Source organism: Lycium ferocissimum, chromosome 10 (assembly GCF_029784015.1).
Source record: "Lycium ferocissimum isolate CSIRO_LF1 chromosome 10, AGI_CSIRO_Lferr_CH_V1, whole genome shotgun sequence".
In the NCBI taxonomy this organism is placed as follows: domain Eukaryota; kingdom Viridiplantae; phylum Streptophyta; class Magnoliopsida; order Solanales; family Solanaceae; genus Lycium; species Lycium ferocissimum.
Window position 1 is genome coordinate 50,012,062 of NC_081351.1, and position 25,934 is coordinate 50,037,995.

Genomic DNA, 25,934 nt, shown 5'->3' on the forward strand with positions numbered 1-25,934 from the left:
ATATAACTTAATATATATGACACGTATATTCCAAAAACACAAATATTTAAACTTTACTTATAAACTTGTATAACATATGTAAATATACCTATAATATTAAAAATACTATAATATATATATAATACAAAAACCAAAAAAAAAAAAAGGGTTTTGTGCATTTTAACTGTCCGGTTCTTTGAGGTTTCAAACCGTAAACTGAACCTCTCTCCGGAAACCGGCCGATTCCCTAACCGGTTACACCGGTTCTCCAACGGGCATATCCATCACCAACAACAATCATCACTGAACTTCCACAGATTCTTTTCCTCATCAAAATCCAACAAACACTTTCTTGAACTCACAAAATGTTTCAACCCTTTTAATCTTTTCAACAAATTCGACAATTTTTTTCCTTCCAAAATGTCAGTCCCTAATAAATCTCCCCCGCAGTTTCTTATTCTTTAATAAAAGAAATATTTACAAATGACGAGGCCAAAAGAGACCTTACGTAGAACACAAAGTACAGTGGTGCAAATTTATAGAGAAAATGATAAATTGGTCCCTTATATTTGGGGTAGGTTCAACATAGTCCCTAAAGGCCTTTAAGTTTGTCAAAAGTGAGCACTTTTGGTCTCCGACAAATGTTAAACATTTTTTGTCTGTTAGATTTTATGAAAACTGGGGAGAAAAAGATTAAACCATAAACACAAGAAATTACACATAAAAAAGTTATATCAAATTCTAGAAATAAAGCAAAAACAACAGACTGCAAAAGATATACCTCAAAATATGAGTTCCCCTTAAATCCTTCTTAGCCAAGATTCCCGTTAAATCTAATAGACCGAATTTATTAAATACTTGACGAAGACCAAAAGCACTCACTTTTGCCAAACTTAAAGGACCAAAACAACTCAGAGTATAATTTAAGGACTATTTTGAACCTACCCAAACATAAAGGACCATTCTTGTCATTTCCTCCAAATTTATACAAAACAATTTTTTCTCCATCAGAAACATGGTGAAACTGTCACTGGTTTCCAAAGATCTCAAATTCTCACTCTCCATCACCCAAAACCATCACTAAACTTGCACAAATCTCATTTTCTATCATCACAAAATTCAAGAATCCATTTTTCCCATTCTTGAATTCCCAAAATATCTCAACTCTTTTAATCTTTTCAAAAAATTCCCATTTTTTTCTTCCAAAAAATGTCATCATTAGTCCCTAATAAACTACCTTCACGTGGTTTCTCATTCTTTAACATCACCGGTACAACCAGTGTTAAAAGATCCAATTTAACAGATCTAGAACAACCCCAAGTGAAACTTGAACCAGATAAAGAAGTGTATAGACCGGGTGATCCGGTAACAATTAGTGTTGAAATCAAGAACCCAACTAAATCTTGTTCTTTGCTTATTGAAAAACTTAGTTTTGAAATAAAAGGGATTGAGAAATTGGATACTCAATGGTTCTCTACTCCTAAACCTTCACCTGATTCTAAGCAACGAAGAGGTTTGTCTTTCTTTAATTTAATTATATGTTTTCTTTTGTTTATTTTCAATGCACATTTAGATGTGTCTTTGTGTATTTTATTGTCTTAGTTTGACCAAAGTTGACATACTCTCTAAGTCCCAATTTATGTGGCACCGTTCGACTTGGCACAAAGTTTAAGAAATAAAGAAATGTCTACTGGGAGAAAAGAAATAAGGCTTTCCCCCAGGTAGAATGTTGGTTTAATATTGTATAAACTGAAAATATGGCTGCGTGGCGTAATATTTTATGTTGGGCTGTATGTGTTTGAAAATTTCCCTTCTTTTTTTTTAATCTGATTTTTATTGTCGTAGTTTGGCCAAAGTTGACATACTCTCTCCATCACAATTTATGTGGCACTGTTTGACTTGGCACGAAGTTTAAGAAAGAAAGGAAGACTTTTGAAATATGTGTTTTAAAACAAACCGTAGATATTTGTGTGGTTATAAATCATTTCATAAGGTTAAAAGGGGAATTTTATAGTTAAGTTGCTTCTAATAATAGATTTAACTTATATGTTTTCTTTTGGTATTTATACAGAATTTTCTTGTTTTCAATGCACATTTAGCTGTGTCCTCAGTTTGACCAAAGTTGACATACTCATTAAGAGAAGAGTTGATAATGTTACTCAATTGCCAGGTTGGAGTTCTTCCTTTCTAAAAGGATAGTTCAACATGGAATCAGGTGGTAGAAAGGGTCGATAAAAGGCTTGTAGGTCGGTAGATGAGTACTTGTTAAAAGGTAAAAAGGAAGTACTAATCAAGAGTAGAGTAGCATTCCCACCTACTTCACGTCCTTATTAAAAGCTTCGGCTAGCGTGATAGGCAAGATAGAAAGACTAAGAAATATACAGAGTTACCTGGTAAGTTACCTGGTACCTGTTGTTGGTGGAAGGTGGCAGGTACCCGTGGTATCAGTCGAGGTGCGCGCAAGCTGACCCGGACTCCGCGGTTATAAAATAAGGACTAAGAAATTTCCTCTAGGATAAAGTTGATGGAGCAAGGAGACATCACCTAGTTAGTTGGATAACTGTTACGTCTCCAAAGAAGTGGGGAGGGGGGATTGGGGTAAGAGGACTTTTGGTCTTTAATAAAGAATTGCAAGGGAAGTTGCTTTGGAGATTTGGAGTAGAGGTGCAGTCAGCCACTCACTATGGAGAGATGTAATAGTGAAAAAGTATAGAACCTTGGAAAACGGGTCGGAGAACTAGAAACATCAATATTCTTTTTGGGTGTGTGCTTTGGAGAAACATTATGAAGGGGTTGGAGGATTTTGGTGGTGAATATAACTTTTAGGTGTCGTTTGGTTGCCTGTTAGGAAGGGAATATTCATGTATTAAAACTAGCATAGTTAATATTATGTTTGGTACAATTTTCGTGCATTCTATAAAATTCAGTACAACAAGTATGATGTTTGGTTATCATTTTACAATCTCACATAACTAAAATATGTAAGTTATAAGTCAATTTATGTATAACTTTATGCAGGGTAGAAGATGGACAAGAGTAATGTTAGTTTTTGGGGGTAAGAGACAAGAGTAGTGTTAGTTTTTGGGGGCAAAGATAGCACGGGAAACATATTGAGACTCACATTTCCAAACATCTACTAAGCTTAAAGCCAAAAAGAGATGACAATCCAACAGATTTTGAAATATCATTTTGGTTCTTCGATTCAGAAAGAACCTTCAGGATTGGAATTAGAGGAACCTCCAAATTTTCCTGATGTGCTCTACAAACAAACCTAAAGATGGAAAATCAAGATTACTGGAGATGGGAGTTAGAGAATGCTGGTTGTTTCTCAGTAAAGTTTTAGTCTGTTGAGATGCTAGCTATAAATGAATCAGTTTTACAACAACAACGACAACATACCCAGTGTAATCCCACAATTGGGGTCTGGGGAGGGTAGAGTGTATGCAGACCTTACCCCTATCTTGGGAGATAGAGAGGTTGTTTCCGATAGACCCTCGGCTCAAGGAAAAGTAATTGAATATGAATCAGTTTTCCCACACTTATTAATTTGGATTCCAAGGCACCAAGAAAGGCTTGTTTCTTCATGTGGTTAGCGGATAGAGAGAGGTGTGAAAGGAGACTAGCTACTTGGAAACACAATATCTTTCATTTGGTGGCATAGTTGTCCTCGTTAAAAGTGCCCTCGAACCTTTACCAACTTATCTAATGTCTTTGTTTCCCAAACCTGTCAGTGTAAAGAAGAAGTTGGACAAGATTAGAAGAGACTTTCTTTGGGATGGTAGCAATCAGAGGAGGATCGTTCATCTTGTAAAGGTGGGATGAGATGTTGGATAAAAGAAGGGGTGGGCTTGGGATTAGAAATCTGAAATTCATAATGGTAGTTTACTTATGAAGTGGTTATGGAGATATAGCAAAGAAGAAAGAAGCTTATGGAGAAGGGGAATATGGGGATCATAACCCTCAGTACTCCAGCGCTGTGCAATCCCTCATGGTTTAGGTTTATGAAAACATATTTGCCGCCTCTGGCCCACTTTTGTAGTTAACACAAAGATTAAAATTGTTAATGGCAGGAATACAAGGTTCTGGCAGGATGCTTGAACGGGTCATACACCTCTAATGATTTTGTATCATGATCGTTTTAGTTTGAACAACTCCACGGGATCTGTTGTCTCACAGTGCTGGAATGGTAGCAATAGCTGCATTGCTTTTCGAAATAACTGCTTTGACGGGGAAATTCCCAGGGTAACTCTGCTTTTGAAGGACCTAGAACAAATTTCACGTAATGAGGATGCTGAGGACTGCATTGTTTGGACAAGGCAGTAGGATGGACACTTCTCTGTTAATTCATGCTACAAGATGCTCTTTAGTGTGGGGGATAACTCTACCAATTGGCCATGGAAACAACTAGCTGTTTCATCTATCACCAAGTCCAAATTGTTGTGCTCATGTGTCATCCATTATGTTACAACTACTATTCATAGAATATATGAGATCTTTAAGATCTTCACCAGCAGATAGGGCACAATCCAAATTTATGAAGGCCTAAAATAATATGCTACATAGGATAGACGGATTTTAGTTTTCCTAATTATCACAAAACTTCTAATGGACAATATGCTGACACCATAGATCTTTTGAGGAAAAAAGAGTCTACTTTTGCTCTGCATTTGTTGTTAATAAAGATATATGTTTTTATATCTTGTTATGTTTTACGTGATTCTTTGAGCTTTTATGTTTTTGTTCTTCCAGGTGAGTATGTTTTTATGGATAACTTGACTCCTGCGTTAATATCAAATCAGATTGTCTCCGCCGGTAGCTCCAGAACATGTAAGTTTGACCTTTAGCTTTGCATTATCCTCATGTTTCTTACTCATTCTAATCATATATAATGATATTCACCTAGCTCCTTGTTGTTTCTTTTGATAGATAAACATCCAAAGAGTTTTTGCCTAAACATAGGCAGCAAACGGTGTCAACATGGTACTATACTAGATAATAAAATTTAGGTTACTTGGTTAAATGATAGCAATAAAAAGGAATGTTATACTTTGTGTTGATAGTCAATGTTTGATTCCTGAACCGGGAATTTTTTTTTTTTTCTTTTGATGACATGGGAACCCGCAGCCGCTACCCTTGGGTGCGCACGGGGTAAACCCAGCTCCTGTGCAATAGCTTGCAAACCACACAGGAAAATTTAAAATTCAGTAAAGCTTTAAGCCTTTGGTCGAAGATGATGACAATTTCATTGAGTTTTTTAGTTTGATTTGAGTGATGAAGCCAGTTGTGGTTAGAAGGATTTTACTTGGAATCATGTCCGAAGCCCTACAATGTAGTAGGGAAATCAAGGGAAATGTGTAGGAAGAGACATATTTTAGCAAAACCGGAAATTCTTGAAAAGAACATGAAAAGTGTTGAGACTATAGTTTAGTAAATAAAAGTGTGCTTTCTCTAAGAACTTAAGCTTTTCGATGAGACGGTCACACACTTTAACATGGTCTCAGAGCGGGCTGAGGTCCTGTGTTCGAGTCTTATCGCCACCATCATCAAAAAGAAGAGACTATCTTTGTACTCTATTTGCTTGTAATATGCTGATTTATGAAATAAAATGCCATGAGTCTCAATGAGATGGATATCTACAGCCAAAGAAAAAAGTTTAATCTATAAGTCATCACGACATAACGTAAAACTCAGTAGGACGAAAAGATTCAGAAATAACGTGGGAGCCTCTAAGAGTATCAAACACATCATGAAAATCCTTTGGACGCAGCATGGATAACTGAAAAGTAAATGACCATAGATGCGACCACTGAGATGCAAGTGGGGCTCATGTTGGAACTGGAGGAGAAGATGCGGGTAGTCAGGCGGGGTCTTCAAGTGGAATCTCACCACCCATTATCATAAAGAATTTCCAAGCAGTTGTCCCATGAAAAATAAACAGGCCCATATGTGTGGCTATGTTGCTCGGACTCTTAGAAATGTCGATGGGCGCGTGTGAGGTTCTCCAAAAGTACTGCATTTTGGGAGAATCCGACACGGGTGCGGCAACATTTTTGGAGAGTAGATGTGTGGGGACGTGTTGTTGACATAATTAAGTTTGTGTTCTCTCTAATCGCTTAAGCTTTATGATGAGGCGGTTACACAATTTTAAGAAGAGGTATCAGGTACTTAGTGAATTAGACGAGGTGCCTGCAAGTAGTTCGGACACCAGAGGTGTTTTGCAGACCAATCCAGTAGCTTACAGAAGCTGAAAATGAAGTTTTAGCTCTTTTTTACTTTTGGTGTAAAGGGATGTACCTTGTGGATCATGTCTCGATTTTTTATGTTTCAGATTCCTTGTAAGAAGAAAAGGATCAGGAGTGCTGTTAGGCACTTATTATGGGTGGCTCCCCAGTTTTTAAGTGGAGTCAATCTTATATTTGTATAAAAAATGTTACCGTATTCAAAAATACGGAATGGGAGTTGAGGATATACCAAAATTATTCCTTGAAGTTTTGTGCCATTTGTACAAAACTTGGTTAATTAACTTAGGATTTTCATGGCATTAAATACATGTTTTTTCTTGCACTTTTAGCATGCAAAATGATGTTGTCCTGACGCCGACTACTTGGGGGTTAGGTTACTTAGATTCACAGGTTAAACCTGTACTGCAAAAAGAAGTGGATTGACGGAGGATGGTCCATGCTGGGGTGGGCATGGTACGGTATTTGAAACTTCGGTTCGGTAATTTCGGTTTTCGGTTTCTAAAAATACTATACCATTACCATACCAAAATAATTCGGTATTTCTAAGTTCGGTTTCAGTATTTTTCGGTACGGTAATTCGGTAACCATAGTTTGTTTGACTTCAACTCACATATATACTCATATAATAAAGAATTATGACTTCGACTTTCACGGAACATCTCAACTATATTAAGCTAACACCTTACACATGTAGATATATTCAAAAGAAAGTACAAGCAATTTTCTTCGTTATTCAATTACACAAAAATGACATTTGAATAACGATAGAGTAGTCGAAGTTACAAATTCCAAACAACATTAACCAAAATTAAGCATAATCCTTAGTCCTGTACAATTTTACACCAAAAAGTTCATTCAGTGACATCCAAAATATAATATAATATATTAAAGGCCAAACCCATCGGAGGCCCCCTGTGGTCGTCAGGATTTTTCACTTAGACACCTAGACTTAGGGTTGTTCCAGTTGAACACTCAACCTATTAAAAAACTGTCCTATTAGACACTTTTGACAATCAGCAAAAAATTAAGGAGAGTGTAATACACTCGCCAATGACGTGGCAAGTAGCCAATTAATTGATAACATGTGGCAATTTGGCTCACAAAAATATTAACAAATTAATTATCAGAAGGGGAAAAAATATTTAAACCTATTTAACTAATAATAAAAGAAAATAAAAAGTCATTTCTAGAAAACCCATGATCCCATCCACAGGAACTCCTCCCTACCGGAGAAAATGGAGTTTCACCGGAAGACAAAAAAACGCAACAAGTTGCACAATCTTTCTGTAATGTCATGGGTGAGAATAATAAATCCTCTCAAACAGCCGCTTAAAATCCCCCCTCCCCTTTCTTCTTCAACCTTCCTCCATTTTTCGGTCTCGCAAATGGCTTGACTCACTTGATTCAAACCCCAAAAACAGTTAAAAAAAAATCCTAAACCCACTCAGGCCAAAAAAATCTCCCTTTCTCGCTAAATTGCGCCGATGGAGAACTACTCCTACACCTCTTACCCTGAATCCGGCGAGTCCTCTCGCATTCCCGTGTCGATTTTGAAAACACGACCGCATGGGAAGATCTGAATCAAATCCCTAATTACAAGGTCAAATTTATGTATAGTTACAGTGGTAAGATTCACCTAGAACTCACCGTCTTCCAAACCAAAAAAAAAAAAGAGCAGCAGCCGGAGAGTTGGAGAAGACGATTACACCGTCTTCCAAACTTAATTTTTTTGCTTTTTTATTTATTTAATTAAAGTTATATGTCTTGAAATAGAAAGGATGAATTTTTTGCCCAAAAAATAAAATAAAATAATTATTCGAGATCCATTAACGCGCCTAAGGAAAGTGAGCAATACTTTTTTTGCCATGTCAATATTTTGTGTCTAATGTGACATTTTTTGAATAGGTTGAATGTTCAACTGGAACAACCCTAAGTCTAGATGTCTAAGTGAAAAATCTTGACTACCAAAGGTGGCCGCTGATGGGTTTGGCCTATATTAAATTTTACAACTATTAAATATAATATATATGGATTGTATATGTGGTATAATCTTCGGTACGGTATACGGTATCTCGGTATTCTTTTCATAAATACCGTACCGAATATCAAATAATTTTAAAATGCATACCAAATACCGTAATATCGAAATCGCGGTTTCGGTTTCGGTATGGTATTTGGTATATACCGTACCATGCCCACCCCTAGTCCATGCCTCATTTGCTGGGGCTAAACGTAGCTGTTTTTTAGTTGATAATTAATATGCTTGCAGCTTGTATGTATGCACAGCCCATATTATTTTTATTTGTAAAAGAAAATATTTAGTGATCTGAGATTTATGTTCATTGAGACGGCAGACCCCAAGCAAAGTGTTCAGCATTACAAATGCTCTGGACAGTACTGCTTTAAAGGTATTCAATTTGTTTTGACATGGATAAAGGAAGGATCTATTGTTATTTTGCAGTTATGGTGCGAACAATTCTACCAAGCACCATACCACCATCATACAGGGGTGCAACTATTCGTTACCTTTACTATGTTAGAAGTATTTTATCTGGACAATACTTGATAATGGAAAATGGTCACTTCCGCGAAGAGTCTATACGAGATCTTGCGGAGCTGGTTAGTTCCTTGCTATTCTCCACATCATTCATTTATCCTTATCATCTTCATTTGATTTGATTCATATTTTGGCAGCTTCAAAACTTACCCTGCTTCTTTTGCGACATGCTCTTGTAATTGCATGTCTGACTTTTCTGCATCGTTCTCAACATCCAGAGTGCTATTTGGTCATGTGCTAAATTGTTTTACCATTTCTGACATTTCCGATAGCCATACTATTCTACTAATCAGCAACTTGTCAATCTTGGATTTATTAAGAATGCAACTATGTTACTGTGTGTTTGATGGTCATTGTGCATTTTATTCAGTCTCTTTTACCTTCGGTAATTAAGAATGGAATTAAGAGAAGGTGTTCATACCTTTGAGTTTCTCTTTCATTGGTATGCAAATCAATGACTAGAAAATTCCTATTCCATTGCGAAAAAAGAAAAGGAAGACCACTGCCCAACTGAATTACAAATAATACATATAATCATTTAAATTGATTCCTTACTATGTATCCCTTGCCAAAACTATAAAGAGAAAAACACTACGTCTCCCACCTTTTTCTCTAATTATTCTTTTTCGGAGAAAAAAGAGGAATTCGATAAATCTATATCCCTCTTGCGAAAGATGCTAAGGCTTGAGGTTTTAGTATTAGTACAAATGGGCATAAGGGTTTTTTTTTTCTGCTTTTGGATTCTAATATTTCCTGTATCACTATCCATGCAGGAAACGAGAGTACCACTTCAATTATGGGTAACTCAGAAGAGTAATGGCCTGCAAAGTGAAGAAGGTCGCAGTAGTGGTACTATTTTCTTGTTTTAAACCCTTAAACTCATTCCTATTCTCTGGTTCATGATTTAGCTGTTGAATTTTGCATGAATTCAAGTTTAAAATCATGATGTGGTCGTTGTTTCTTGGCAAGATATGTTCAGTAACATGGGAATACTAGGGGTGGCGGCCAAGATAGTTACATGAAAACAAAGTCGGAAAATTTGGTTCTTTGAGGAACCTCAATATACCAATATATTCTTGCACACATGGTTACCACATTATATTGAAGTTTTAAAATCCTACTATACTTGTTGTATTATATGATACTTTTTAGAAATCTTTTGATCTGGCGGAACTTTCTTTTCCCGTGACCAGTCAGAGTTCTACGGTGGTACCAAGTCAAATGATGTACGACTACGATTACTTTGCATTACCTAATATGATATGCTGAACTAATCACTTTTAAATGGCTTACTTTGCATTACCTAATATGATATGCTGAACTAATCACTTTTAAATGGCTTACTTTGCATTACCTAATATGATATGCTGAACTAATCACTTTTAAATAGCTATGTATATGTTTATTGTTCTGTTCTTTCTTGGCTTCTCAGTTCTGAAAATTCCACCCTAATTATGTTTTTCCGAAATACTTATTTTTACTTTAATCAGTGGCATGATCACATTGTGCTTTTCGATTTAACAGGGATTGTTCCTGCTTCAACTCTGCCTTTGGATGTTTACTGGAAAGAGATGGATGCAGATTCTGACTGGGTAAACCACGCCGTTGCCAGTTTTACTTATTATTCAGTAGGCTTCTCGTGATAAAAGAAAGAATCATCGACTGTATTAAGATTCACTAGAATCTGAAAGAATAAAAGCGACGACTCCATCCCAAACTAATAGAAGATAATATTCTAGTGAATATTACAACGACAGCAACAACTCCATCCCAAACTGTTTCCAAGGAATACTAGACCTGAATCTTTTTAATCCTTTTTTATTACTCTCCTCCTTTCCGATATGACAACTAAACTTGAAAAGCTTAATGTCCCTTCCCACACCATTGCTTGCCAACCTAAGGCGAATGTTTACTTTCAGTGTAACTTTCCAACTCCAAATGTTGAAGACCAAAATACCCTTCTATTTTCCTAAGGCAATGAGGTTTGTGAGTGAAGAAGAGGATTTTTCAATTCTTCTCCTTTTCTTTTTATCTATAAATAATAAAATATGATTTTTATTAAAATTGATTAATAATACAGAGCAGAGGACCGTGTCACGCTAGAATAAATAAATTACTGTATGGAGCTCTCCAGTATTGTTATTTGACTGTGAGCTTTTATCAAATTTTCTTGCACTGTCTAAACGTCAACCAAATTGTCTGGACTAGATCCCCTCGATGCCATGGGCCCTCTAGAAATGATATCAAAATGTTTGTGACCATGAGAATTCAAACAAAGGCTTGATTTTTTCATCATAAATGTCCCAAAATAGTAGTCAACAAATCTCTAGAAGTAGAACTACTTACCTTTTGTTAGCCATCATCATTTAGGAATGGAGCAAGGTCTGATCTGACAGCAAGAAATGTAAGAAGAGAGATGAAAGATTGTACCCATCATGTTTGTGGACTTTCAATTTCCTGGAGAATTCGGGATCTTGATATCCTTGTATGACATGGATTTATACTAGGAAGAACAGATAGGAGAATCTATCGTCTTCAACTTTGTACTTGCCAAGAGAAACAATGTCAAGATTCTAGACTAGCAGATCCCTCTTTAATTTCTTCAACTTTGTCTATTCCCTCCCTTTATTTTTCTTCTGCCACTTCTTGTTATCTGTTTCTTTTTCCCTGGTAGGATTGGTTATGCCAATGCAGTAACTATTAGTTATTGTAGAATAATGAAAACGATGATGACAACAGTGAGCTTACCTGGAGAGAACATGTTTAGTTGTTGACATGATTTTTTGTGTTATGCAGGCTAAAATAAATGAAACTTTTGATGGTGTGGAGGAAGGATATGAGAGTTCAAGGGATGAAGTTTCATCGGTTTCCTCCTATAATCCCATGAAAGATAATTTACACCGAACATTTGGAAGTTCATTATCCTTGCGGTCTTCCTTGGCAAGGTCTTCAAGCAAAGATCTTCCATATCTTGAAGGACGGTCAAGCATATCTTCACAAATGGCACTTCCACAGATAGCTGTAGCTGATATCTTGTATGATTCTAATGGGGGTAAGACGAACACAAACATGTCTACATACATATGATGCGGCATTATCATTGAAATAGTTTCAGAGAATAATACTAGTCTCAGAAAACTTATCTGTTTTCATGGTTCAATGGATTAACGTTTCGACTAGACAGGCTTTCGTTGTTTCGCTGCTCTCTCTTCTCCAATGAAAATGTTACAGTGCCTCTTAATCAAGCCACTTTTATTTTATTCTAACCAAACAAGAGCTGAGGGTTTTATTTTATCCTTCCAGCAGATGGTTTGTCCCCAAGTCAACAGCTGAAAAGTACGAAGTCCTCTTCCAAATATGATGATTCGACAGCACCTTCTGTCTCAGGCATGGGTGAATCTGGAGCATGTAAATCGAGCTTGCACTTCTATATATCTAATTAGTATTTGTTCCCTCCATATATTCCAACTGATGATTTGTTAACAAAAGATCCTTCATGATAATCGGTCGCCAACATTTTCTGCAGCAGAAGGGTTTATTCGAGGGAGATCTTACAATATCAGACTGGATGACCAAGTGCTTCTAAGATTTTCTCCAAAAAATTCCGAGTCGACGTATTACTTCAGTGATATGGTAATTGTATTATTCAGTGTATTGACCCTTCCATATTAGTGTTATTACCAATGCCTATTTTCACCCGACTGAACTTATACCTTCAATTTTTTTTTTTTGGATGACAACCTTCAATTTATATTTTGGTGACAGATAGGTGGAACCCTGACCTTTTTTCATGAAGAGGGTTCTAGAAGATGCCTTGAGGTAGTCCTATATATCAAAATTCATGTTTGTAATAAGCCTTAGACATGTGGTTTATTTATTAATTTATGCTTTCTGGAGTTTACTGGTCCTTTTGTTGCCTTCTAGCTTTCAATAACACTGGAGATGACCGAGACTATAAGCCGACGCTTTGTACATCCTTCAAGGAGACATGCTCCTTCTATTACTAAGGTATTCTTTAAGTGATACCAGTAATATACCTGTTGATGATTCTTCACAACTCTTTGAATTTGACAAAGCAAAAGTGTTTTGACGGATTTTCTTATAAGAGGAAAAACACTTGAGCCCCTTTATTTGGTGATTAGTCACCAAGGTGTTTTGAATTATTCAGGTTCACAGTGATCATCACGAGGTGGTTGCTGATTTAATTCAGACAAGCTTCCTTTTTTCTATTCCGATGGACGGACCTATGTCTTTTTCCACTCATTATGTCTCCATACAATGGGCTCTTCGATTTGAATTCTTTACCACTCCCAAGAATGTTGACTGGTCAAGGTATGTCTTTGCTCATGTCACAAGAATGTTTTGCTGGATTGATTGCTTAATTCATTGATCAAATACTTTGGAGGAGTTTTCTTTAAGAGGGTGCAAAAAAAGAGTAAAGCACATTACAGGGAAAAGTATCATACAAAAGAGGCTTGCAGACTAACTAAAAAGCTGGGAAAGATCTCCCGCAATCAAAATGGTCTAGAAGTACATCAGCTACTACAATGGCTTCTTTATTTCCACCAAACACGAGGGATTTAAGAAATTTTGACAGTGATTTTGTGCTTTCGATTCAACCTTTTATTTCTCACACCTAGGAATCCACAAACAATACATAAGCTGTTGAAGAGAACTGCAGACAATTAATTACGTACTAGTGATCTCCATTTTTGTCCAGGCATATCATCAAGAAGCTAAGGGCTCAACTGTACATGGCATAACCCTTCGGAATAAACATATGCCAAATTCGCTAGGACACTTACATGGAGAAGATGATTCTATCACTTCTTTGTTCCAACTTAAGTGGCACTGACCGGCCAATCTTTTACCTCTGTTCTTAATATCATTTGGGGTAATGCTTCATGAATGACTACCCTAATAGAAAGATGATCATGATGAATGATGATGCTCTCCATCTAATCACAATTGTCGTAGGATACTCAGCATTGCTATGATGAGTCTTAAGATAGAAACCTTTAACTAGAAATACTCTCTCGTTAGCAGTATCTAATTTTTCCTGTTAGTACCACTTCCATCAAAGTGGATAATCAAAAGACACCTTGAGATTCGTCATGATTAAACTTCCAATCTGTATTTCAGTGTGGGAACTCTCTTGACACAGTTATTTCTAGTGAATCGTCAAAGGTTGAAGCATGCCCTTGGTTTGCTTCACGTGGATATAGTTGATTCAATTGTAAAGAAAATATGGTAATGAAAGGAACTTTATGTTCTGATCAAATTTCACCATAGTTGTAATCTTGATGCTCTCTTCTCCCCTTAATCGTTTGGCATGTCCTGATGTATACGTGCAATGCCGATCTGATTCTGTTTGTAGATTTGCCTTTGTAATTTGGTATTTCTTCCTCGAATTGACTAGATTCACAAAATTTATCCCCTCTTTGTTTCTGAAAGTACTTCATGCATATGATGTATCAGATATGAGCATCCTCTTTTGGTAGAGGGTAGAGAGAAATGTGAGTGGGTACTTCCAATAACTGTGCATGCACCTCCAGGAGGAGCTGCTGCAGCTCAGACAAGAAATGACAGGTCATTCTCTTTGGAACCCCTATGGGTCCATACATAAAGGTAAATGGAGCTTTCATCTTTTAATCTAGCTGTTTTAACTTCCGATTGATGTATGTACTTTGTGAGATGTTTGTTCTAGGTTTCTCTTTTCCATTCTCTGATGTATGCATTGACTCATATTCACCTGCAAAGAAAAAGTTCTAGTTGTTTTACAACTTTAAGATATGATCTAGACATAGTCAAGGTCTTTGGTGCCAACATTATAACTGTTCCGATGGTGCGATGAATGCACCATTATTTTTTATTATTGTGTTCACACTTTCTTTGTGCATTTTACCTCGAGGTCACGGGTTCAAACCGTAGAAACAGCCTCTTGCAGAAATGCAAGGTAAGGTTGCGTACAATAGACCCTAGTGGTCCGGCCCCTCCCCGGACCCCGTGCATAGCGGGAGCTTAGTGCACTGGGTGATGAAATTTCTTTGTGCATTTTACACTTATATATAGGCCAGTGCATTTGAATCAAGTGAGAAATACACGATATGAATAAGTTCTCTCCATTTTCTCCTGTCTCTCCTCCAAATTAACAATTTAACATATCTCATACTAGGTTAGAGGTGGCTAATGTTAGACTACAGTTGAACTAATGAAGAATGCATTGTTTTGGCTGATCTCATTAGAGAAAGGGACGTTATATTATATCTGGAGATGTGGGATTCACTTGATTAACTTTAGCCATATTTTGGGTCATATCTTCTACAAACAATTAATGTTAAAACGCTTTTCCCTTCGAGTCTTGTAGGTATACACATTGCGAGAAGTTAAAATGCACGGCTCCCTTACTGTTGAGATATCTCACTGTACTGAGCTAGAAATCAACTTGGAGCTTGCCTGCCAGGTTCTGATTTCAGAAAGGATGAGTAGTAACTGTGTTTCAGTATTATTGTATTTTAGCCATCAGTCGATATTTTTCTCCGTTCCAATCTTTGGCGTTTGGTCATGTTATCCTTTATATCATTTTTTATATGATTAGAAATATATTTCGCCTTTTGTTATAGAGAACATTTTGTTTCGGGGATCATTACGTTGAATTTTCATTATGTATATGATTAGAAACGTCTAGTGAGGTATGATAATATTGGAAATGCGATAACAAATTGTTATGGCAAACAGTACAATTAAATTTTTCATTCATGGATTAGCATGTGATGTTTCAAAATCTCTCGTGTAGCCACTTTATTGTTCTAACCAAGAATTCTATACTTGGGATAGGAAGATAACTTCTTTCAAAATTTCCTTGGCTAGTTGGCTTCTAGCTAGAAGTTATCACTAAGTTCTTTTTCCTTCTAGGAAACTCAAATCTTAAGAGAACTTGAGTTTACACAGAAACTCTTTATGTTTTTTTTTTTTTAATTGATAATGAGTTTCCATGGAAACTACTAATTCATTTTGCTTTCTTGTTTCCTACATGCAAATGGAGCAAAATGGTTTGGTTGAAGTGAAGATACCAAACTGCGCTAATCAGATTGTGAATATCACAATTTTGCAGGAACATTTTTATTAAATTGAATCAACTTTATTGGAACGAACAGCTAGAACAAACATCTCACGAAGAGGCGTTTTAATAGAAGTACATATATATATATATATATATAGAGAGAGAGAGAGAGAGAGAGAGAGATCTTTATTGAGATATAAAAGGATGAGATATTTTAACTAAAGAAATATAATTTCCAAGTTCATAATTTTCTTTATGGACAGCAAAACATTATACAACAACTAACAACATCATATGCAATTTTTTTTACTTTTTGTTTTTAGCCCTTAGTGTTCCATACCTACTTTTGGATTATATGGATTCAAAGAAATTTTCATTCCACTCATTGAGGCTTTAATATTTTAACTTCCATTTTGATGAAATTATTTAATTCAAATCAAATTTGGAACTTTTAATTTGACATTATAAATAACTTATGTATCTAATTTTTGAAGTTATTTAGTTCTAAATAAATAATCTATACATAGTTAATGAACTTTTAAGACAAATACATAATTTAATTTTAAAATCTTGTTTATTTAAGCGGACGATGTTATATTATAATGGAAGCAAAAAACATTATAATTGCCTTCTCTTAATCTAGAGAGGTACGATTAGTTTTTAGGGTTCCAACATGGATATGGAAAAAAAATCTTTGGAGGAAGCGCTTCCCCCTAAAAGTGATTATATTCCCCAAATAGGCGATGCAATGCAATTATCACAACCTTTTGGATTAATTGCTTTAAAGAAAGGCTCAAATGCGAATATCGAGCACCAATCAGAAAATCAAATAACGTGAAAAATGAGGTAGGAGGTTCGATAGCTTTTGAAAAGTAGACTTTAAAAACAAAAACAAAAAAATTGACTTAAATAAATAAGATTAGGACCTAAAAGTAATTAATTAAAAAGTTTTAAAAAAATTTGAAAATTATTGTGAGGACTACAAAAGTCCCCAGATTCGATAGACTTTTTAAAAGAGACTTTAAAAACAAAAAAATAATTTCAAAAAATTGACTTAAATAAATAAGATTAGGACATAAAAGTAATTAATTAAAAAATTTAAAAAAATTGGGAAATTATTGTGAGGACTACAAAAGTCCTCACATTGGCTCTTATATAATATAGTAATATATACATATAAAATCTTTATTGTCGAGCCTGTATATAAATATTAATAGAGCAACGGCTCTTTTAGAAACTATAATATTGCAGCTAATAACAGTTGAAATCGCGATTACACTCATAACTTGATTTATTTGAAATGAAATTTGGATGAGATTAGATCCACTTCAACACAATAATTTCGAATGATTTGACGAACTTCTATTAAAACGATTTTATGTTTTCCAAGACTTCATAATTTTCTTTATGGACAGCAAAAAACATTACAATTGCCTTCTAATTCCTTCTCATATCTAGAGAGGTAAAAACTTCCTAAGATGCGATATATTTTCTTTTTTGTTTTTAGCCTAGTGTTCCATACCTACTTTTGGATCCGATTAATTTGGATTCCCGTTAAGAATTTCCATTTGGAGTTAAATCGCTTCTTACTAAAGGTGATTATATTCCTGAATTCAAACGTGAAACCTCTAATTGAGGATGATGGATACTTATCATCATATCACAACCTTTTGTGGTATATGCTACTTGCTTTAAAGAAAGTAATGTCCACCAATGTTGTAACCCTACAACTCTACAAGTAGTGAAACTACACGTCTTCTATGACATACAAGCAAACGGAATACAAGAACAAAATTTGCTCATCACTTCAAATGACACTCAACCTTGTCAAACCATAACTATCAAAGGTCAAAATCACTTCAATTCCAAGGGTTGCCTACAATTTCCGCTCATGGTTTATCCCAGTTACCTACAGAATAATTCTGTGTTATTTTCTTCTTGGTCCAAACACTGTTGGTTTATCATATCTTGAAAGTATTCCAAACACAAAACTAACACAAAAATAAAACAAAACACGAGTAGAATTAATAAAACGAAACAACTTCTAGATGATAATACTTTATTCATAGTTAAAAAAGATGGGATTTAAGGCACGCAATTGTTTATCTTTTCACATTCTGACTAAGCACTAACACTAATTTTCTGTCTTAACACAGGGAGTCGAGGATATCTCTCGTTTCTTGGATTACATAAGGAAAGAGGAGTCCTCTTGGATAGAAGATTTTTCCTTTCACTTCCTTTTGTTTTAATCGCCTTAGTCGTTGACTTAGACCTCGCTGAAATCATGTACATCCCTTAGTGAATTGATTCAAGCATAAATCAGAACTGACATTTTTCATTTTCTTTTAGAAAATAGAACGTATTATTGGTTGTGGCATTCATTAAAGATCAAAAGTTGACATTTGATGTATTGAATGTAAAGGACCAGCTCTTTACTGGTAAACAAATCAAACAAGTCACAACTCACAAGCCACAACCCTCATGTACAATTCAAGCGAGAATTAAAATTAAGCAGTACTCCCGCCGGATAAAAAAAAGTGTCCACTTAACCTTTATTGTTTGGTTAAAAAAGAGTATTTACTTATCAATTCAAGAAAGATCTAACCTTATTTTTTCAGATTTGTCCTTGTTAAGGGACCAAATCTTTATCTATTTAATTAGAGGCATTTTAGTCAAATCACTTATTTTTATATAGGAATTAGTATTTTCTTAAGACTTGTGTAAAATACTAAGGGGACACTCTTTTTTATCCATAGGGAGTACAAACTTTTATAGATGTTTATATGAATTCATTTGTCGATGAAGTTTATAACTTAGTTCCGGCCACAACTAACAAAATGCATATTCTTAATATCATAAAATATCCGATTAAACGAAGAAAAAACAAAAGGAACTTCAAATATAGTTATATTAGTGAGAGCTTAGTAAGTCTACGTAAATAAATTGGTTCCCCGCCAATTCTACAACTGTAGCGTTTATAAACTTTCTTTATCATTTGAATATGCTATTTTTGGGTTAATGTAGAGGAAATAGGGTCATATAATTACTCCCTCCGTCTCAATTTATATGAGTGTTGCTCTATTTGAGAAGTCAAACAGTTCTTTCTTTGACTACAGTTTTCTTCTATTCTTTTCATATATTACAAATTATTAATTATGCAGAGTTAAAGCACTTTTATTTAGTTCCGAAATTCGTAAATTTATTATAAAATACTCCAAGAATCTATATTTAAAATTGAGTCAAACAATGAGTTATTTGACTCCCCAAAAAGGTTAACCCTCGTATAGACCAGGACAGAAGGAGTATGTTTTTTTTTTTTTTTCTCCGCACCTAATTGAATTCAAGACAAGTTATTACAAATACGGCGCATTATATTGAACCAGCAAGCAGAGTGCGCCTATAACCAAAAAAAAAAAAAAAAAAAAAAAAAAGAAGATTGGACCAAAGCTAAAAAGTCAATTTTTTTATTGACCAGTAGAACTGCTGACCTGTTAATACATTTGCCTTTGACAGCAATCTCACTTCATCCATGTAAAAGCCAATCTATATTTCTCCTTTCTGCAATCAATCCCTCATTACAATATTACTATATTTTATTCAAATCAATTCAATCCCCATTCTAAAACCAACAATCAGATCACTGTTCACCATATCTCCATTACAACTTCTGCAAAAAAAAAAAAAAAAAAACTACAAAATCTTGGGTAATAAAGCTTTTTTTGAGGACACAAATTGAAGCTTCAAGAATCACTCTTTCAGGTCAATTTCTGTTTAAAGATATAAAATTTGATTTGGGTATTCTTTAAATCTGAGTTTTATATATTTATTCAATTTTTTTGGTGATTCTTTTGTGTTTGAAAGATTAATTATGTGTAAAAAATGCAGCTTTGATGTAGTTGTTAATCAATAGTGCTGAAATAATTCCTAGTTTTTGTCTTCATTGGTCTGTTTCTGAAGATTTTTTGATAAAATTTGTGATGTTTTCTAATTGTTTGAGAAATTGGTGATGTGATCTGAATTATGGGTATGATGATAAAGCTTAGTCATCATGAGTAATAAAGTCTAAAATGGGGAGTTAATATTGTGAAACATCATTTTCTGGCTTCTGAGCATTCAGGTTCAATATACCAAATAATTAGTATGTGATAGAACGACCTTGTTTTCCACACAGATAATGGATACAACAATATCACTTGTTACAAATAAGTTGAGAGATGCATCTGATTGGGTGACATGGATATCTGAGGCTCCGTTTGCAAGAGCTGTGGTGTTTGGAGTTAACATTGGAGGTATTTTCCACATCCATAAAATAGATATTGCTGTTAAACTCTGAGAAGACATATGCTTTTGCCTCTTGATCCTGCAGGGCATCTATTTGTGGAAGGTCTTCTCCTGGTGGTCATCCTTTTCCTACTGTCTCAGAAGAGTTACAAACCACCCAAAAGACCATTGACAAAGAAGGTTTGTCAGAATCGCATCTCCGGTTCTATGTTTGTTTCTTGCTTTATTCTGTTAGTCCATCTTTTGTTCCTTCTCACTCTCTTTAATTTTCTCCTACTTGTAATGCCGCGGTTTGTTCGATTTTCTCATTCATATGAACAGAGTCGCCTCCATGTTCAAGGTCCACTCGGTATTTCATTCTAGTACATTGCTCTTTCTCATTTCCAAGATGATATACTAAAAAGGAAAAAAGAGTGCGGGAGAGATTTATTGTATTATAATACGCTCCCATCTTCCAGTTTCTGATTTGTGTAGTTAAATGATTGTCTTATCGGAAAGTGATCAAGGCAGGAATCCAAAATTGAAGACCCGGTCTTCTCTTTAAAGTTGGGAAAGTCCTATGCTTTAGGCCACAAAAGATAATAAAAGAAGTAACTTAAAATAAACTTACATTCTTAGAAGAATAGCATAATCTTCTTAAAAGCTGCTGCATTAACTCTCTCTCAAAGTAGAGCTCCTCCAACTTAAATATGTCCAACTCTTATTTTTCTAGTATGTTGTAGATTCCTCCATGTTCTATATCTAAACTGCAAGGTGCTTGGGAAAATAAACCTTGAACTTGTAAATTAAAGAGCTCCGACTTTCTATTTGTTTTTACAAATATTTATCTTGACCATTGTATAGTGATTGGTGTCATCTGGTGCTAATATAATTTCCATGTTTTCATGTTCATAGCTAGGAGGTAGGCTTCTTATTTACAAGTATAAAAGTCTTTCCTTTGCATCATGTACATTATTATTAATGCTGGGTCCTTCCGTACTTTATGTATTTGATAAATGGAGGAGATATGGATATTTATTTGCTTTGGTGATTGTTAAAAAAAAAAAAAAATGTCATTGTTTGTAGCTTGTCAGCATTTGTTTGTAAGTTTGTTGCAATGTTGTCTATCTTCTATGCAGCATGCTGCTTGAATACATTCAAGCTGATGAACGTGTGTGCTCTGGTTTTTAGGAAATAGATGAACTATGTGATGAATGGGTCCCAGAACCTCTTATTCCCACCATTACAGATGAGATGAAATTGGAGCCTCCAGTACTTGAAAGGTGGAGATACTCTTTCTTCATTTGAAATGCGAAAGCATATACCTCCTTGTTAGATTCTATTGTCACTATTCTGCATTTTGTCACCTCATTTGTCTAATTATGTCTTTTACCACTGTAAGATTCTATTCTCGCTTAAGTGGGAAGAAAACAGCCAAAAATACGGGAACTAATTCAAATGCCATGCCGCTGTAGACTGTGGGAGCCACCTCTAGGGGCCTCCTGTAGAATCTCTTTTTCTTATGCTCTGATGATCCTGAACTGGCCCAAACAAATACGTTTGAACTTCCAGGGGGAATTGGAATTGATTTAAGGCTTTGGTTCCTCCTATTAAGGATTTGGGCTTAAAACATTTTAGGTTAAAGAGGATGAGACACAACGGGGTGACAAAGGATGGGACTCAATGATTTGATTGGGAATTTAAAAGCTGTTGACACTAAAAAAGAGCCACTGAACCTGCAGCTCACAAGAGGAGAAAACATCTAGATAAGCGCTAATTGCGTAATACATATACCTAAGCCGTTTTGCGGTTTAAGAATTGAAAAAGAAAATATATGGAAGTTTGGCTTCTTTCTTTTATTTTTTTTTAATTTTTTATGAAGTAAGGAAATTTCATTTAAGGAATCAAGAAGATGCAAGTACTACAAAGAAAGAGTGCATAAAGACAAGGTCAGCCCTAGATACAAAAGAAACTAACCAAAGCTAAGGAGCTGACGAAGTCCAAAAAGTATAGCTTATTTCAAAGACCCCCCCCCCCCCCTCTCCCCGCCATATTTCTATTTACTTGAGTTCTCTCATTTGTCTGATTGCTAACAAGTTTTATTAATGCAGCGCTGCAGGTCCTCATACAACTGTTAATGGCAAGGAAGTAGTAAATTTTACTTCAGCCAATTACCTCGGATTATTAGGAAATGAAAAGTTACTTGTAAGAAACCCTTCTCTCGAATATTTTGAATCGTAACCTATATTCTGGTGCTTAATTGTGAAGTCTATAATTACCTAATGTCATATATCAGGAGACATGCACCAGGGCATTGGAGAAATATGGTGTAGGTTCTTGTGGTCCTCGTGGATTCTATGGAACAATTGGTATAATATGATAATCATCATTAGGGATTTAGTTAATTTTCTTCTGGTGTACTTGCTACCTTCCACTTTCTCTTTTGGAAGGCCCAATCTTATCATTCTTTATTTCATGCAGATGTTCACCTTGATTGTGAAGCCAGGATAGCTAAGTTTCTTGGAACTCCTGATTCTATACTCTACTCTTATGGACTTTCTACCATGTTCAGTGCAATTCCAGCATTTGCCAAGAAGGGAGATGTCATTGTTGCGTAAGTTAATTCATTCGTGCACGTTGATCATTTATATTATTTTTTTCAACTGAACCAGGCTGTAGAAAAGTTATTTTCTGAATGGATCCTTATACAGGATGAAGTATCTTTTCTAGGGTAGGAATAATTATGAAGAAACCATGCTGTAGAACAAAATTCAACACGGCTGTTTTATCCTTAGACTTCTAAAAGGAAAAAAAAAAAAAAAAAACTTAAGCTGATGTTCATTTACGAACTTTATTCAGTAAGAATCTTCCTCCACTTTTGTAATCAGATTTCTTTGTGCCATGTTTAGCATCAGAAATTGGATTATAATAATAAGCTGCTCACCGGTACATCTCCTGATAATTTTATGTTAACTGTAACAAACAAAACTATACCCACTAATAGATATTGCGTCCGCAAGATTTTTTAGTTGTACATGGCTTCTATATACATATTAGAGTTTCATGAATTAGTTCTCATTTTCAACCATGTGTTTTGCCTGCATAGGGATGAAGGTGTCCACTGGGGAATTCAAAATGGCCTTCAGCTCTCTAGAAGTACCATCATATATTTTAAGCATAACAATATGGAGTCCTTACGAAATACTTTGGAGAAAGTTATGCAAGAAAATAAACAAGCTAAGAAGCTACGGCGATATATTGTTGTTGAAGCTGTGTATCAGGTACCTTCTGTTTTATTAACAGGATTTTATTTAATTGTCAAAGCTGTATGTCGTAGCACTGCGATAAGTTGCATCCAATTTAGGCTTGCAGAGGGGGACTCAATATTTCACTGGGATTAAAAGATATAAGCAAGGTTGATTAACTGTATATGGCACTTAAACTTTTTGCTAGGGCCTTGGTGACTTGTCATGATCCAGAAAGTTCTGAAACCTATGACTGTGTTTTGGTTTTGTTTGCCATTTCAAGAGATTATTCTAAAAGAGCATGAGCTAAAATATAATTCTTCAATTTATTGCAAACTCCCTATCCCCCCATATCTAGGCCCCTCCTTAGTGGGGGAAGCGGCAGAGTTGGCTTGGCTGTTTTTTAAATTGGGATAAGTTTGGATTTATCTTGTTAATGAGAAAATGAAAAGGAAAGAAAAAAGACAAGAAAATGTGCAGGTTTCTATTTGTTGTTTTACTTGTTAATACACAAGCACCCAGATTCTCTGAGAGGATTATTCTGTAATTTCGTTTGTTTCTACAACTGCTAGAATTCTGGTCAAATCGCTCCACTAGATGAAATCATCAAACTGAAGGAAGAATACAGATTCCGGGTATTGTTGGATGAAAGCAATTCCTTGGGTGTGCTTGGCAGCTCTGGTAAAGGTCTAACAGAATATTACAATGTTCCGGTACGTCATTGATAGCCATCTTCTATTATTATGGATTGTATTTTTGGTGTATAGCCTTAATGAGGTTATCACGTTGCAGGTCGATAAGATAGATATCATTACTGCCGCCATGGGGCATGCATTGGCCACTGAAGGAGGATTTTGCACTGGGAGTACAAGAGTCATTGAACACCAGGTATTAAAATGTCACTTTCCTTTCTCTCCAAAAAATGCCATGTTTAATCTTAATAATCTTGTGGCTATCTCCTGTTTACTGTTTCCCAGTTAAGCCTTCTTGATGGTGTTTTTTGTTTGGCAGCGTCTCAGTAGCTCTGGTTATGTGTTTTCTGCTTCTTTGCCTCCATATCTGGCGAGTGCCGCAATCAAAGCTTTTGATATCCTGGAAGAAAATCCTGATCTTATCACAAAATTGAGGGAAAACATTAATATACTGTTTAAAGGTATTTACCTTACGGCAGCACCTTCTTCCACACCCCCCCCCCCTTCTCTTTCCGTGCCATGTCAATGGCTGTGAAAAGATATCAACTTTATTACCTGGTATGGTTGCAGGTCTACAAGATATTCAAGGGATGGAAATAGTGAGTGATCCCCTCTCTCCCATAGTTTTTCTTAGACTAAAGAAGTCCACAGGTTCTTCAAAGAGTGACCTAAAACTGCTCGAAGATATCGCGGATCGTGTAAGAAGTCATCTGAGTGTATCTGTAATTTCTTCTTATTCTGCACTCTCATACACATCATAATTAATAATCCTCGACTCCACAAAATATTGCGGTTGCAGGTCTTGAAGGAAGATTCTGTTTTTGTTGTCACTTCAAAGAGATCAACACTTGATAAATGTAATTTGCCAGTTGGGCTTCGATTGTTTGTCTCAGCAGGGCACTCAAAATCCGATATGGAGAAAGCTAGTGAATCATTGAAGAGAGTCGCAGCTTTATTATTGACAGATCAGAGCTAGCAGAAGGAGGTTCATCATCTTTAAAGTTTACTGAGATGTGGTGAAATAGGTTCATGGTAAAATATTAAAGATTCTTTTTTTCACTTTGTTGTTCATTTGTGTTTGCATGTCAACTTATATTAGATAGATCAAGATTTACTTCTTGAGGTTGCCATGCTGCAAAGGCCACAAGGCCAGAGAAGTCAGCTCTCTTGATTAATGTTGTGCTTTATGTAGCTGTGTTAATCTTCTTTCTTTCCTTTTTCCCCTTCTTCTTATTGATTATAAAGAAAATAGAAGAGGATAGTATGGTTGGATCTTGTAGTTTGACTGTATAGACATGTTATTTCTTATTGTGGTGTTAAGTTTTACAGTACCTTCTTAGTGTGAAAGTGACAAAGCACAATATGTTGAGCTTTGAGCTGAACATAGGGTAATGTGGATTAACTATGTTATATCCTATAGAGGAATAAAGGGCTAATATCTTGGAAATATTTGAGTAAATATTAATCTGGGCTTTCTCCCAGCATAGGAAATTTCGGAAATTGATTTATTTTTTAGGAATATTTTTAGGAAAAATATTTTCTGTTTGGTCGGAGAATATTAGCAAATTTTATAGTGTTTTGATGAGATGTTTGGGTATTAGCTTGAAAATAATGTCTAAATGTGTGTTGGGGGCGATGGCATGTAATTAATAATTGAGATAGTTATGAATGAAAATAATTTTGCCTAAGGTTGTGAGGAAAACGTTTTTTAGAAAATATTTTTCAATTTTTTCATATTTGAATGATTGAATTATTTTGGATAACATTTTCTCTAGAACATGTTCCTTAAAAATTAGGAAAATGACTTTCCTAATAGACATAGTGAAAACAAGTTTAATAAGTGACATTTCAAGATCATTGCAACCCCACCCCCGCCGCCCCAACATAGTGTTTTTC

The 25,934-nt window shown here is 35.3% G+C and overlaps 2 protein-coding genes across 3 annotated transcripts; both read left to right on the forward strand.

The window, feature by feature from the left end:
- The first annotated feature begins 978 nt into the window (after positions 1-978).
- LOC132034203 (uncharacterized) lies at positions 979-15,564 on the forward strand. Of its 2 annotated transcripts, none has more exons than XM_059424486.1 (13): positions 979-1,492; positions 4,729-4,806; positions 8,683-8,840; positions 9,552-9,627; positions 10,303-10,370; positions 11,575-11,830; positions 12,082-12,186; positions 12,305-12,411; positions 12,544-12,597; positions 12,703-12,786; positions 12,947-13,110; positions 14,257-14,406; positions 15,146-15,564. In XM_059424486.1, exons 1-12 carry the CDS (start codon positions 1,189-1,191, stop codon positions 14,402-14,404), a joined length of 1,602 nt encoding a protein of 533 aa, XP_059280469.1. In that variant the 5' UTR covers positions 979-1,188; the 3' UTR covers positions 14,405-14,406; positions 15,146-15,564. The 2 variants fall into 2 exon arrangements, with proteins under 2 accessions (XP_059280469.1, XP_059280470.1); XM_059424487.1 differs by having other exon boundaries at positions 12,085-12,186.
- A 3,769-nt stretch (positions 15,565-19,333) lies between these two features.
- On the forward strand, positions 19,334-25,369 carry LOC132034204 (long chain base biosynthesis protein 1). Its single transcript, XM_059424488.1, has 13 exons — positions 19,334-19,600; positions 20,013-20,130; positions 20,208-20,302; positions 21,293-21,384; positions 22,213-22,306; positions 22,398-22,470; positions 22,583-22,715; positions 23,208-23,382; positions 23,919-24,059; positions 24,139-24,234; positions 24,358-24,499; positions 24,609-24,736; positions 24,838-25,369. Exons 2-13 carry the CDS (start codon positions 20,016-20,018, stop codon positions 25,012-25,014), a joined length of 1,461 nt encoding a protein of 486 aa, XP_059280471.1. The 5' UTR covers positions 19,334-19,600; positions 20,013-20,015; the 3' UTR covers positions 25,015-25,369.
- Positions 25,370-25,934: the final 565 nt, after the last annotated feature.